At 38.7% G+C, this 12,231-nt stretch overlaps 1 protein-coding gene across 5 annotated transcripts in view; it reads left to right on the top strand.

Moving 5' to 3' along the window:
- The window catches only part of Ntng1 (netrin G1), a 328,456-nt gene that overhangs the window by 237,341 nt on the left and 78,884 nt on the right, over nucleotides 1–12,231 (top strand). For all 5 annotated transcript variants that reach the window (XM_057793617.1, XM_057793613.1, XM_057793616.1 and 2 more), the window contains exon 4: nucleotides 127–299. In XM_057793617.1, coding sequence (XP_057649600.1) covers nucleotides 127–299 — 173 coding nt within the window. The remainder of the gene's footprint in view (nucleotides 1–126; nucleotides 300–12,231) is intronic.

The raw sequence follows: 12,231 nt of genomic DNA, 5'->3' as shown, positions 1-12,231 counted from the left end.
GGTCTCCACTCATTTCGGGAGAGGATAAAAGTGCTGCATGGTTTGAGAGCTACACATGACCCCTAGTAGCTAGGTTGTTAAGGCCGACTTGACTGACAGAGAACTCTTTGTCTCTCCTCTGCCTAGGTGCAAGTGCAACCTGCACGCCACTGTGTGTGTGTATGACAACAGCAAACTGACGTGTGAGTGTGAGCACAACACAACAGGTCCAGACTGCGGGAAATGCAAGAAGAATTATCAGGGCCGACCATGGAGTCCAGGCTCATACCTCCCTATCCCCAAAGGCACTGCAAACACCTGTGAGTAGCTTGGCTCCATTCCATGTCCTGTGCATGATGAATGGTTTCTTCCTTCGTTCCTCTTGCAATTGTGACTTTGCTTCTTTCCTCTTCAAAATGCAGCAGAAGATTTATTCCGGATCTTGCCATTTGCAAGCATGTGTTATCATTGTAATCACCTGTTAGAGTCGGTCCTCTTACCTTCCCACTATGGTGCAAAAGAGTTCATAAAAATCACAGAGGTAATTTTGTTCTAAGTAGATGAAACAGGAGGTAATTCCCCCCACACACACAAAAATTAATAGCACAGGCCGGGAAAATTCTCAATACCGACTAGCCGTAAACAAGTTCCAGAAACCTTTGGGTATTGACACATCCATTTCTATTTCTCACAGGGAGTAAGCCAAAAGATGCTTTGTCCAGTGAAGGTTAGCCCCTCCAATTGTAGGTAGCACGCAATGTTGCCTAGGGAGAGAGGCAGCGTTTCTCAAATGCCAGCCACCAAGCCATGACTGCTTTGGATTCTTTCAGCAAGGGATGCCTTTGGATAAAAAGCATGACTGCAAACCTCAGGGTGCCACATGAAGAAAAGAGGCACAGGCAGCATCTGTGTTCTCAGGGACCACATGCGATGCCCATGAAAACTCATGTCATCCCTACATATGTAAAGACCGAGCTTGACAAGCTGGAGGAAAAAGAGGACTATTTCCCGACTAATCAGCACAATTCTGAGGTTGGAAAGATTAGCCACCTGCAAAAGTCTACAGTTTGCCCTCTTTAAAAAGCAGAGGAACGGCAAGATAAGCACAGAACTGCACAGCAAGAAGTCGGAAGAGCCACAGGACAGTGAGAAGCTGAAGAGGAAGCCACAGGCTCCATGCGAAGCAAACAATTTTATCTGACACTTCAGAGCAACAGCTGGGAGAAGTCAGCACTGACAACCTGTATCACAAGAAGCCAAACTTTATCGAGTTACATGTCGGAGTAAATCGACCAGGTAACAAGCTATGAAGTGTGGGGACAGGAAATTAAGATACATTTTTATGAAGCAGAAAAAATTCTTCCCAGAGGTGAAAAAAGAATCCCTTTGTAAGAATGTTCAGTTTTTCTCTGTGTTAAAAAACTGACTTCTTGCTACTACAATTAATATATTAAAGCTCTGTTAAGCAGAAACGTTGGGGTTTTTTTTTTCTAGGTGATTTCTAGGGGACTTGAAGCTTTCTGTGGTCATTGGAAGCCATGGACTCAAGACTTTGGGAATGATCTCCTGAGGTTGTCTGTTGCTCTCTCGTATGTCTGTGATCTCCCATCGGCACAGCTGTCAAGCTTAGTTGAAGGCTTCCTCTAAGTGAAAACAGTTCAGAGTTCAGCTCCAGGTCCTGATGGTTAATAGGAGAGTATGAAAAGGGGCAAGTTCACAAAACTTTCTAGCATTCTGCTCCATGCTCAGAGTCAGACCTTGCCAAGGTCACTGGAAGGGCAATGGGTAGTTACTATGGGCTTCACCCTAACACCACCCCATTCTACCTGTTCATTCTGCCTCAAATAATTGGTTTTTTGTAACGTTTCCTCTAGGAAGACCTTGATTCTGAGAAGCTCCCTTCCTGAAATGAGTTTCATGCTATACTCCCCAGGGGGTGGTTTCACTCCTTTAACCGTTTGCATATTAAATACCGCCAAGTTAGTCCTGGCCAAGAGACCATATCCTCCTTTGATTTTTCCTACAGCCCTGATTGTTCAACTATCCACTTTCCTGTTTTTGACTGACCTTCTATGAATACCGGAATTCTTTCACATCTGTGTTCAAGCAACATAGTGACATATGGACCCAATGGTTCATAGTGGCTAAGGGATCAATTCAAACTTCCAGTCATCAATACGGCAATATCTTGGTAAAAAGACTTTAGAAATTGTATAGAAAATGCTTGAAATCAACACACTTTCTAGCATTTCAGGCTTTAATTTAAACACCCATCAACGACAATAAACACTTCCACAGTTGGTAGTGTGTTACAAGATCAAATCCACAGTCCTCTATTTGCTAATGGCCTGTCCTTGCCAACATCCTGTTTCCCATTCTTGGTATGAGGATAATCGTTCTTCCTTCGTAGCATTTTAAGATTAAGACGCTAACTCACAAAATATGTTTTGCATAATACCTTCACAAAGTGTACAAAATCAGCTCAAGATTCTTTCATATGACGGTCTTGTCCTATGCGGGATAGCTTTGTTAATGTAATTTATTTTGTAACTTCATTGTTGCATATCTCCTAATCTTGACCCTTTATATCTTTCAAAGTAGTATAAGAACTCTTTTCATCCTAGTTTTATTTATTGCAGGCTAACAATCTTCCAACCCATATCCCATCTTCATGTGAAATGTTTCCATGTCACTTAGTCACTTAGTCAGAGAAGCCCTCTAGTTCATTACTATGGTTCTTAAACCCAAGTACCAAGTTCTTCTCTTCTATGAGGCTTATGGAAAGGCATCTTTCTTGTCTCCCTAATGATCTCTATTTTATTTTATTTTTTAAAAAAAGTCCTTTGAATTTCACTTTGTTTTCCAGAACCTCCTTCACTTTCATGGACCTCCTCCCATATTATCTGTTCTCACATACATGCATGTGTTAGCACATGTATGTACACCATTACATGACTTTATTCCATGCATTGTGAGTCAACTACCTGTCTCAGAGACTCTTAGAATGTCACATCTCTATACCAAACAAAGTCATTGGCGAAAAAAAAAAAAAAAAAAAAAAAAGAGAGAGATTGAAACCTTCAGCATCCCCCTCAGTGACCTGGAGATGCCACCATTCAGAAGTAATCTCTACCCTTAGAATCACAAGTAGATAGGAGAACATCAGATTCTGTGTTCTTGCACAGGTTTGCTCTAGAAAGGCAGGAGATTTTCATCGTGAGATGCACTTCAGGGATACCTAGATTACCATTTAGGAACAACTCTAACTGGAACCTTGCTTCGAGTTTCTGAGCTGTGAAGTTATTGTATTTTAGAGCAGCTCAGAGCCACTTTCTCATGACATGTATAGCCCCAAGGAAGAAGAGTATGGAATACTAATACTCAAAAATAAAATCACCATAGCCTGCTGAATATATAGTACTATTCTCTGCATTTTTACTATAATTAACTTAAACAATGTGAAGTAAGAACTTATTTGATGATTTTTTTTGTTGTGCTTGTATTCAATACCCAGTGTCTTTAAAGACATATGCATGTTCATAAAGATCTTTGGCTTTTCTCCTAAAAAGCTTATTTTATAGGAAAGGCATCTTTTTGTCTCCCTAATGATCTCTATTCTACTTTTAATAAAATGAATTCTTAAATGTCCTTTGAATTTCATTTTTATTTTCCAAATAAAAAGAAGCTCTGTCCAACATAGTACCTAACCATGATTCTCTTGATTCCAATTGTTCCAATCATGAATAAAGGCGTTCAGTAACAATCTCCAAACTCTTACCCCTGTGGTATATGCAATATAAGCATGATTTTTTTACATGCAACTTAATAATATCTTTGTAAAAGCCATATTTACATCAAAATGTAATGTCTCAACATCTGTTTCTCAAACTGTGTTCATTTACCTATAGAAAAACTCTAACAGGCCTAGGAAATGACTCCGTGGGTAACACAATTTATTTGTAAGTATAAGGATCTGAGTTATGATACACAGAGCCAGAGATTGTAGTGAACATCTATAATCCCAGCACTCCTACATGGAGATGGGAGGTGGAGACAGAAAACTGTAGAGTGCTGGTTCTCAGCATAGGGGTCACTATCCCTTTAGATGCAAAGGGCCCTTTACAGGGGTCACCTAAGACCATCAGAAAACATATTGCTATTCATAACATTAGCAAAATTACTGTTACAAAGTAGCAATAAAAATAATTTTATGGTGGGGGTCATTGCAACATTAGGAACTGTATTAAAGTGTCACCATACTTGGAAGGTTGAGAACCTCTGCTGTAGAAGTTCATGAGCCAGCCAGTCAATGGTGTGAAGGAGAAAACAACAAGGAACCCTCCCTCAAACAGGGTGGGCGGCAACCACTGACACCGAAGGCTATCTTCTGACCTCTGTACATGCAACATGGCAAGTACATACCTGATTTATATGTGTGAACACCTGCCTACATACACCATACACAGTCTTCTTAAGTACTATGGTAAAAGAATTAGAAAATTCTATTATACTAAGTTTTACATGCTCACAATCACATTATTAGAAATATCTAAGAAGTTCTGGCATAAATTAACCTGCTTGACTCAGTATTTCCCAAACTTCTTTTTATTTCCTTGAACACCTAGTAGCTTTCTACAAAACACTCTTGTGGGGCATGCTGATCTAAACAATTTCTTGCAGTGTGACCTTAAGAACACCATGGAAACAGGCAAAAGCACAGTCAGTTCAGCTGTGTTCTTATTTTTACCTTTCTCGAAAAGACCTAGTCTAATATTCTTCAAGGAAGGAAAATTAAATTGGTCTGACCTGGACCTTATTTGTCTGTTTGGCTATCCAACCTGAATTGTTGTACAAAGTCTCCCACTCCTCTGAGTAATGGGAGTAATTTGATGACTATTCTATTATTTTCCCTGATATTAAATTTGCATTGATCAGTTTCTATAGTCCCAGATGTACACATGGATACATCATCATCCAGCCAGTTTCCTGACCACTTTAGATGCATTAGTCCTTTCTAGACTCACACCCAATCTTTTAAGGTTGATGCTATGGTTTTTAATTTTCACGTATGGAAAACATATGACTATGATTCTTGGGATTCGAGTTTGCACAGGTAGCAGGGGTGGGATGAAAACTTAAGCCAAGGTTTATCTTTCCTCTACTGACTACACATTTCCCACTACACATTTCAGGTTATTTGAAATGACCATCTCTGTCTCCATAGGGACTTGAGCTCCACTTTGACATCCATTCAAACAAGAGACTCTTCTCTAAGTTCCATGACTTCTCAAAACTCTAATTGTTACTTCCTGCTCTTGAAACCATCCCGCCTGCCCCTGCTTATTTCCCAGCCCTGTCTCTTGTCACTTTGCAGCCACCTCCTTAAGCATCCCAGTCTATTCTTTTGTTTTAGTTCATACTTTAGCAGTCATCAGCCAGTTCTGGCTCCAGTCTTTTTGGTGAGAACAGAGCAACTTTACCAGTAGTCTCTACAGATCACAACACCATAGAAAATTCATCTCTTTCTCCAAGAGCACCTTTTCTTTTCTCTTTATTGAAATTCTGTTTATTCCATCAAGACTCAGTGCTAACTCATCAATGAAGCCTACCTAAACTTGCCCATACAAAGCTATTCCCGTCTTTCTCCCTCACTCTAACTTTTGATAGTGTGTCTAGACTTAATGGAACTTCCTGACTATCTCTAACAAAAACTATTAAAAGGAGAGCTATTGTTGCATGCTTAAGCTTTTGTACTTCATTAAAAACTTTATCTATATTACAGACTTAAATCCCACACTATCTTAATTTAGTCTGAACTACTATTATCTTATTTGAAATATAGGAAAACACAGGCATAGAAAATGAGTAAGATTTCTTAGGCTAGCACAGCTAATGTCTGTAAAGGCCAGATTTAAACTCAGCTCTGTTTAGATATAGGAGCTGAGCATCAGCCATTTAAGAGCATGGCTATGCTTTATTCTTGGTTCTTTTAAGTGTTTATGGAACAGTTATTTTGGTAAGTGATCGAGTAATCCTAAATAATCCTATAATGTATGCTTGGCTAGATTGGCTTTTCATCCGTCTTCTTATGTCTTCTGGAATATGTGGCCTTCACAGTCCATCAGGTCTAACACCAGAGTCTTCAGTCTCCAACAGAGAGAGACCATCTGAGATCTTGGAGGGAGTCCAAGAGTAAAACAGGCTCTTTGGTTCTCACTAGCCATGCAGCCATCTAGAAATGGCATGCTGGCAGGCTGATTTTCACAGGCCTCCCTGAGCAGAATTCCATGTCAGGGTTCCTGGACCACTTCCAGCCTCTGACCTCCAGTCCTTGAAGCTGAGAACCCCTATTTAATCACTAGGGTAGCAAATGTGACTGGCTGACTATGCATTTAACAAGCTTCTAAACCCAAATGCACAAGCAGAATTCCAAGCTGTTCATAAGCCCCAGCCTGGATGCCCTTATCTGAAGCTCATGGCAACAGCTATGGTTTTGAATGCAACACTTTCAGGAATTTTGAATGGCATGACAGTACACATATTTTATGTGGTTATTGTACTCAAGGAAGAGTATCAACAGCCTTACTCAATCAAGCATTTCATATGATTATTCTCACCAAGGGAATAAAAGGGGACAAAACATAATAGTTACTCACTTTCTCTCCAAATTACTTTATATCACATTATGTTGTGCCCTAGGAGTATGGAGGGAAAAGCTTTCCATTCTCGCATTTTCGGTTTCAATTTGAGAATGATAGAGAAGAGATTGCAGTCTGTAATAAATGGGATGACTGTATAAAGTAATGGGTATGGCCTAGGATTACAAAGTTAGTTCTGAGTTCAAAATTCAGTTTTCTTCTCAATTACCAGGTTGATCTTGGGCAAGTGACACATCCCCTTCTATTTACATTTTCCCCATCTGTAAAATTAGCTTGACTATTTACAGAGTGGACATAAAAATTAAATTAATTAACACAGGTAAGAGAGTGCTGTGCACATACCACAGTGAATTTAGTTGCTATGATTATTATATTCACACTGGGAGCTAGCACAGGATCAGCAAAGTCTCCCCTTGGAGATAGGTATATGGAAAGACATATTGGACACTGTGGGCTAATACCCTGCTGTTATTCATACTACAAAATAACTGCTATGACATCAGACATACTCAAAGCCTTATGACCCGTGTGTTCTCTTTCCTGCAATTAAGGCCACATGTGGCGTCAGATAATATTCCAAAGTCTGCTTCATAAGCTCGGGAGCAGGAAAGTTAGATGGCTTTCATGCTAATAACATCAGACTAAAACATCCTGCCATCCACATCCAACCTTCAAAGGGGAAGGGAGATTCTGAGGGTATCCAGGTTGCCAGCCCTCTTCCTAAGGCAGCAATGACATTGTAACATCACTCTGCTTCTCAGATGATCCTTTTTCTTAGGCTTCCCACCTTTGATGAGTTTATTCTCCCATTTGTCAGATACATTAATACAGAAAGTCAGGTTAATATCACTTCTGCCATGCCTGCCATGTATACTTCATTCCCAGAGCCCTTCTATGACAAGAAGGTGACATTGACTCTCTCAATTTGGATAATTTACACAAGAATTCTACAGTGTCATTTTATTTCCCTCATTTTCAAGTTTCTAGGAGACAAAACACCATACTTCCTAGCAACCATATGAATGAGTCTGCAGAATATTTTCATACCATTCCTGACCTCTTCTTTATGGGGATTTAGGACTAAGTGTTTCCAATGGCTACAGTCTGACTTGGGGATGATCTACTCACCTACTTGGTGGGTTTTTCAAGCCATCTATCACAATACTGGTCATTTTTCCTTGCATTCTGATGCACACCTAGTCCTAACATGTTGCTTCCCTCATGATGGAAAGCTGCAACCCTGCCATTGGTTCTCAAAGGAGTTATAGCTTGAGCAATGCCTTAATCTGCTTCTGCAGAGTGGGTTTTTTTTTTTTTTTGAGATCTTCACCATGTTGACTTCTTTAAACTTAGTTACATACCCTTTAGCTATTTGCCTGATGGAGAAAGAGCTAGCCAAAAAAGAACTTTGAAAATGAAGAAATTAAAAATATCACTTTATAACATTATATGATTGATTCTATTACATTCTTGTCTCTGTTTTCAGCAGTATTCCATTATAAAAACATTGGCATATATGGGATAGGAAGGGATGAATGATGGCCAGCCTCTTCCTGTCTTCTTTCTCTTGTAGCAAATGGTGACATAATGCCCCTTTGGTTTACTTGTATGTATTTCTATAACCTAGTGACATTTTAATTCTAGACACATCAGTGCAAAATCATACTCTGTGCATTGCAGAGTCTCTCAATAGAGGTCACCCACATCTGTGTGGGTGTCTATGCTTTTTCCCAGGATGTGTTTACAATGCTCAGACAGGTACTGGGAGTCGCATGCTCTAGTGCTTCATGTAAAGGCGTCAGCTTGGGTGCCTGAAGTTCCTTATGCCACTTCTGTGAAATAAAAGGCTGAATACGATGATTTCTTAAATCCCTTTAAGATCTCAAAACTTTACTCACCTTTGAGGTTTAGCTTGTGTTGCTTTTCCCACTCCCTTCTTTGTTAGTGTACTTTTATTTTGTACTACATCTATTTATTTTTCTTTCCAGAGCTTCATCGAGATTGATCAGAGAATAATTTAAGCCAATGGAATCTAAATTTCTAGTTCTTTAAATAAAGAAGTTCAATTTCAAATGTAACTTTAAGCATTGAGGTTATATGCTTATTATTTTTTATTTATTTTTTAATGATTTTATTGAATTCTACATTTTTCTCTGCATCCCTCCTTACCCCTTCCCCCCCTTCAACTGTCTCCCATGGTCCCCATGCTCCCAGTTTACTCAGGAGATCTTGACTTTTTCTACTTCCCATGTAGATTAGATCCATGTGTGTCTCTGTTAGGGTCCTCATTGTTGTCTAGGTTCTCTGAGATTGTGATTTATAGGCTGGTTTTCTTTGCTTTATGTTTAAAAACCACTTAATGATTGTCTTTCAGGGTCTGGGTTACCTCACTCAAATTGATGGTTTATAGCTCCATCCATTTGCCTGCAAATTTCAAGATATCATTTTTTTCTGCTATGTAGTACTCCATTGTGTAAATGTACCACATTTTCCTTATCCATTTTTGGTCCAGGGGCATTTAGGTTGTTTCCGGGTTCTGAATATGACAAACAATGCTGCTATGAACATAGTTGAGCACATGTCCTTGTGGCACGATTGAATATCCTTTGGATATATACCCAAAAGTGGTATTGCTGAGTTTTGAAAAAGGTTGTTTCCTAATTTTCTGAGAAATTGCCATACTGATATCCAAAAGGGCTGCACCAGCTTGCACTCCCACGCGTAATCCTGGAGTGTTTCCTTTACCCCACAATCTCCCCAGCATAAGTTGTCATCAGTGTTTTTTATCTCGACCATTATTACAGCTGTTAGATGGAATCTCAGAGTTGCTTTTATTTGCATTTCTCTGATGACTAAGGATGTTGAGCATTTCCTTAAGTGTCTTTCAGCTATTTTAGAGTCCTCTATTAAGAGTTCTCTGGTTAGATCTGTACTCCATTTTTTTATTAGATTATTTGTTCTTTAATGACCAGTTTCTTGAGTTCTTTGTATATTTTGGAGATCAGTCCTCTGATGTGGGGTTTGGTGAAGATCTTTTCCCATTCTGTAGGCTGTTGTTTTGTCTTGTTAACTGTGTCCTTTGCTTTACAGAAGCTTTTCAGTTTCAGAAGTTCCCATTTATTAATTGTTTCTCTCAGTGTCTCTGCTACTGGGGTTATAATTAGGAAGTTGTCTCCTGTGCCAATGTGTTCAAGTGTACTTCTTTGTTTCTCTTGTATGAGGTTCAGTGTGGCTAGCTTTATGTTGATGTCTTTGATCCATTTAGACTTGAGTTTTGGGCATGGTGATAGATATGGGTCTATTTTCATTCTTCTACATGTTGATCCTATTATGCCAGTGCCATTGTTAAATATGCTTTCTTTTTTACATTTGATATTTTTGCTTCTTTGTCAAAAATCATGTGTTCAAAGGCATATGGATTGATACCTGAGTCTTCTATTCAGTTCCATTGGTCCTCCTGTCTGTTCTTATGCCAATTCCAGTCTGTTTTCAGTACTGTCTCTCTGTAGTAGAGTTTGAAGTCAGGAATTGTGATAGCTCCAGAATTTCTTTTATTGTACAGGATTATTTTAGCTATCCTGGATTTTTTGTTTTTTCATATCAAGTTGAGTATCGTTCTTTCGAGGTCTGTGAAGAATTTTGCTGGGATTTTGATGGTCATTGCTGTTGTAATATGAGCAGTGGGGCTGCGTCCCCGGCACCCGGCCGCCCGCATTGCTTATGCCCCAAAATAATTACACGGAAACTGTATTCTTTTGAACACTGCCTAGCCCATTAGTTCCAGCCTCTTATTGGCTAGCTCTTACATATTGATCTAACCCATTTCTAATATTCTGTGTAGCACCATGAGCTGGCTTACCAGGAAAGATCTTAACCTGCGTCTGTCTGGAGTGGGAGAATCATGGCGACTCACTGACTCAGCTTCTTTCTCCCAGCATTCTGTTCTGTTTACTCCACCCACCTAAGGGTTGGCCTATCAAATGGGCCTAGGCAGTTTCTTTATTAATTAACCAATGAAAGCAACAGATTAATACAAGACCCACCTCCATCACATTGCATTGAATCTTTAGATTACTTTTGGTAAGATTGCTATTTTTACTATGTTAAATCTACCTACCCAACAGAATGGGAGAGCTTTCCACTTTCTGGTGTCTTCTTCAATTTCTTTCTTCAAAGATTTAAAGGTTTTGGCATACAAGCCTTCCACTTGTTTGGTCAGAGTTACCCCAATATATTTTATGCTCTTTGTGGCTATTGTGAAGGGTGATGATTCTCTGATTTCTTTCTCGGCCCATTTATTATCTGTGTAAAGGAGGGCTACTGATTTCTTTTTAGTTAATCATGTATCTTACTACATTACTGAAAGTGTTTAAGAGTTGTAGAAATTCTTTGGTAGAAGTTTTGGGGTTGTTTATGTAAACATATCATCAGCAAATAGTGAGAGTTTGACTTCTGGTTTGTATCCTCTTGGTCTCCTGTTGTTGTCTTATTGCTCTAGCTAAGACCTCAAGAACTATATTGAATAGATATGGAGAGAGTAGACAACCTTGTCTTGTTCCTTATTTCAGTGGCATTGCTGGTATCTCTCCATTTAGTTTGATGTTGGCTGTTGGCTTGCTATATATTGCCTTTATTATTTTTAAGTATGCTCCTTGTATCCCTGCTCTCTCCAAGACCTTTATGATGTAGGGATGTTGTATTTTGTCGAATGCTTTTTTGGCATCTAATGATCTGATCGTGTGGTTTTTATTTTTCCATTTGTTTATACGATGGATTATGATGACAGTCTTCCATACATTGAACCATTCTTACATCTCTTGGAAAGAGCTGACTTGATCATGGTGGATAAGGTTTCTGATGTGTTCTTGGATTCAGTTTGCCAGTATTTTATTTAGCATTTTTGTATCAATGTTCATGAGTGACATTGGTCTGTAATTCTCTTTCTTAGTAATATCTTCCTGTGGTCTGAGTATCGTAGTAATTGTAGCTTCATAAAAAGAGTTTTGAAATATTCCTTCCATTTCTATTGTGTTGAACAATTTGAGGAGTATTGGTATTGGTTCTTCTTTGAAAATCATGTAGAATTCTGAACTGAAACCATATGGTCTTGGCCTTTTTTGGTTGGGGGACTGTTTCTATTTCTTTAGCAGTTATAGGTCTGTTTAATATGCTTATCTTGTCTTTATTTAAGTTTGGTAAGTGATATTTGTCCAGAAAATTGTCCATTTCCTTTAACTTTTCCAATTTTGTGGAGTGTAGGTTTTTGAAAAATGACCTGATGATACTCTGGATTTCCTCCATGTCTGCTGTTATGTCTCCCCTTTTTATTTCTGATTTTGTTAATTTACATAGGCTCTGTCTGCCTTTTGGTTACTTTGGATAAAGGTTTGTTTATTTTGTTGATTTTTGCAAAGAACCAACTCTTTTTCTCATTGATTTTTTTGTATTGTTTTCTTTGTTTCTATTTTGTTAATTTCAGCTTTCAATTTGATTGTTTTCTGCCATCTATTTCTCTTGGGTAAGTTTGCTTTCTTTTGTTCTAAAGTTTTTAAATGTTCTGTTAATTTACTAGTATGGGGTTTTTCTAGCTTCT

The sequence above is a fragment of the Chionomys nivalis genome, chromosome 18 (genome assembly GCF_950005125.1).
Source record: "Chionomys nivalis chromosome 18, mChiNiv1.1, whole genome shotgun sequence".
NCBI lineage: Eukaryota > Metazoa > Chordata > Mammalia > Rodentia > Cricetidae > Chionomys > Chionomys nivalis.
Note: the sequence above shows the minus strand (reverse complement) of the source record. Positions and strands in the feature narration are given on the sequence as shown.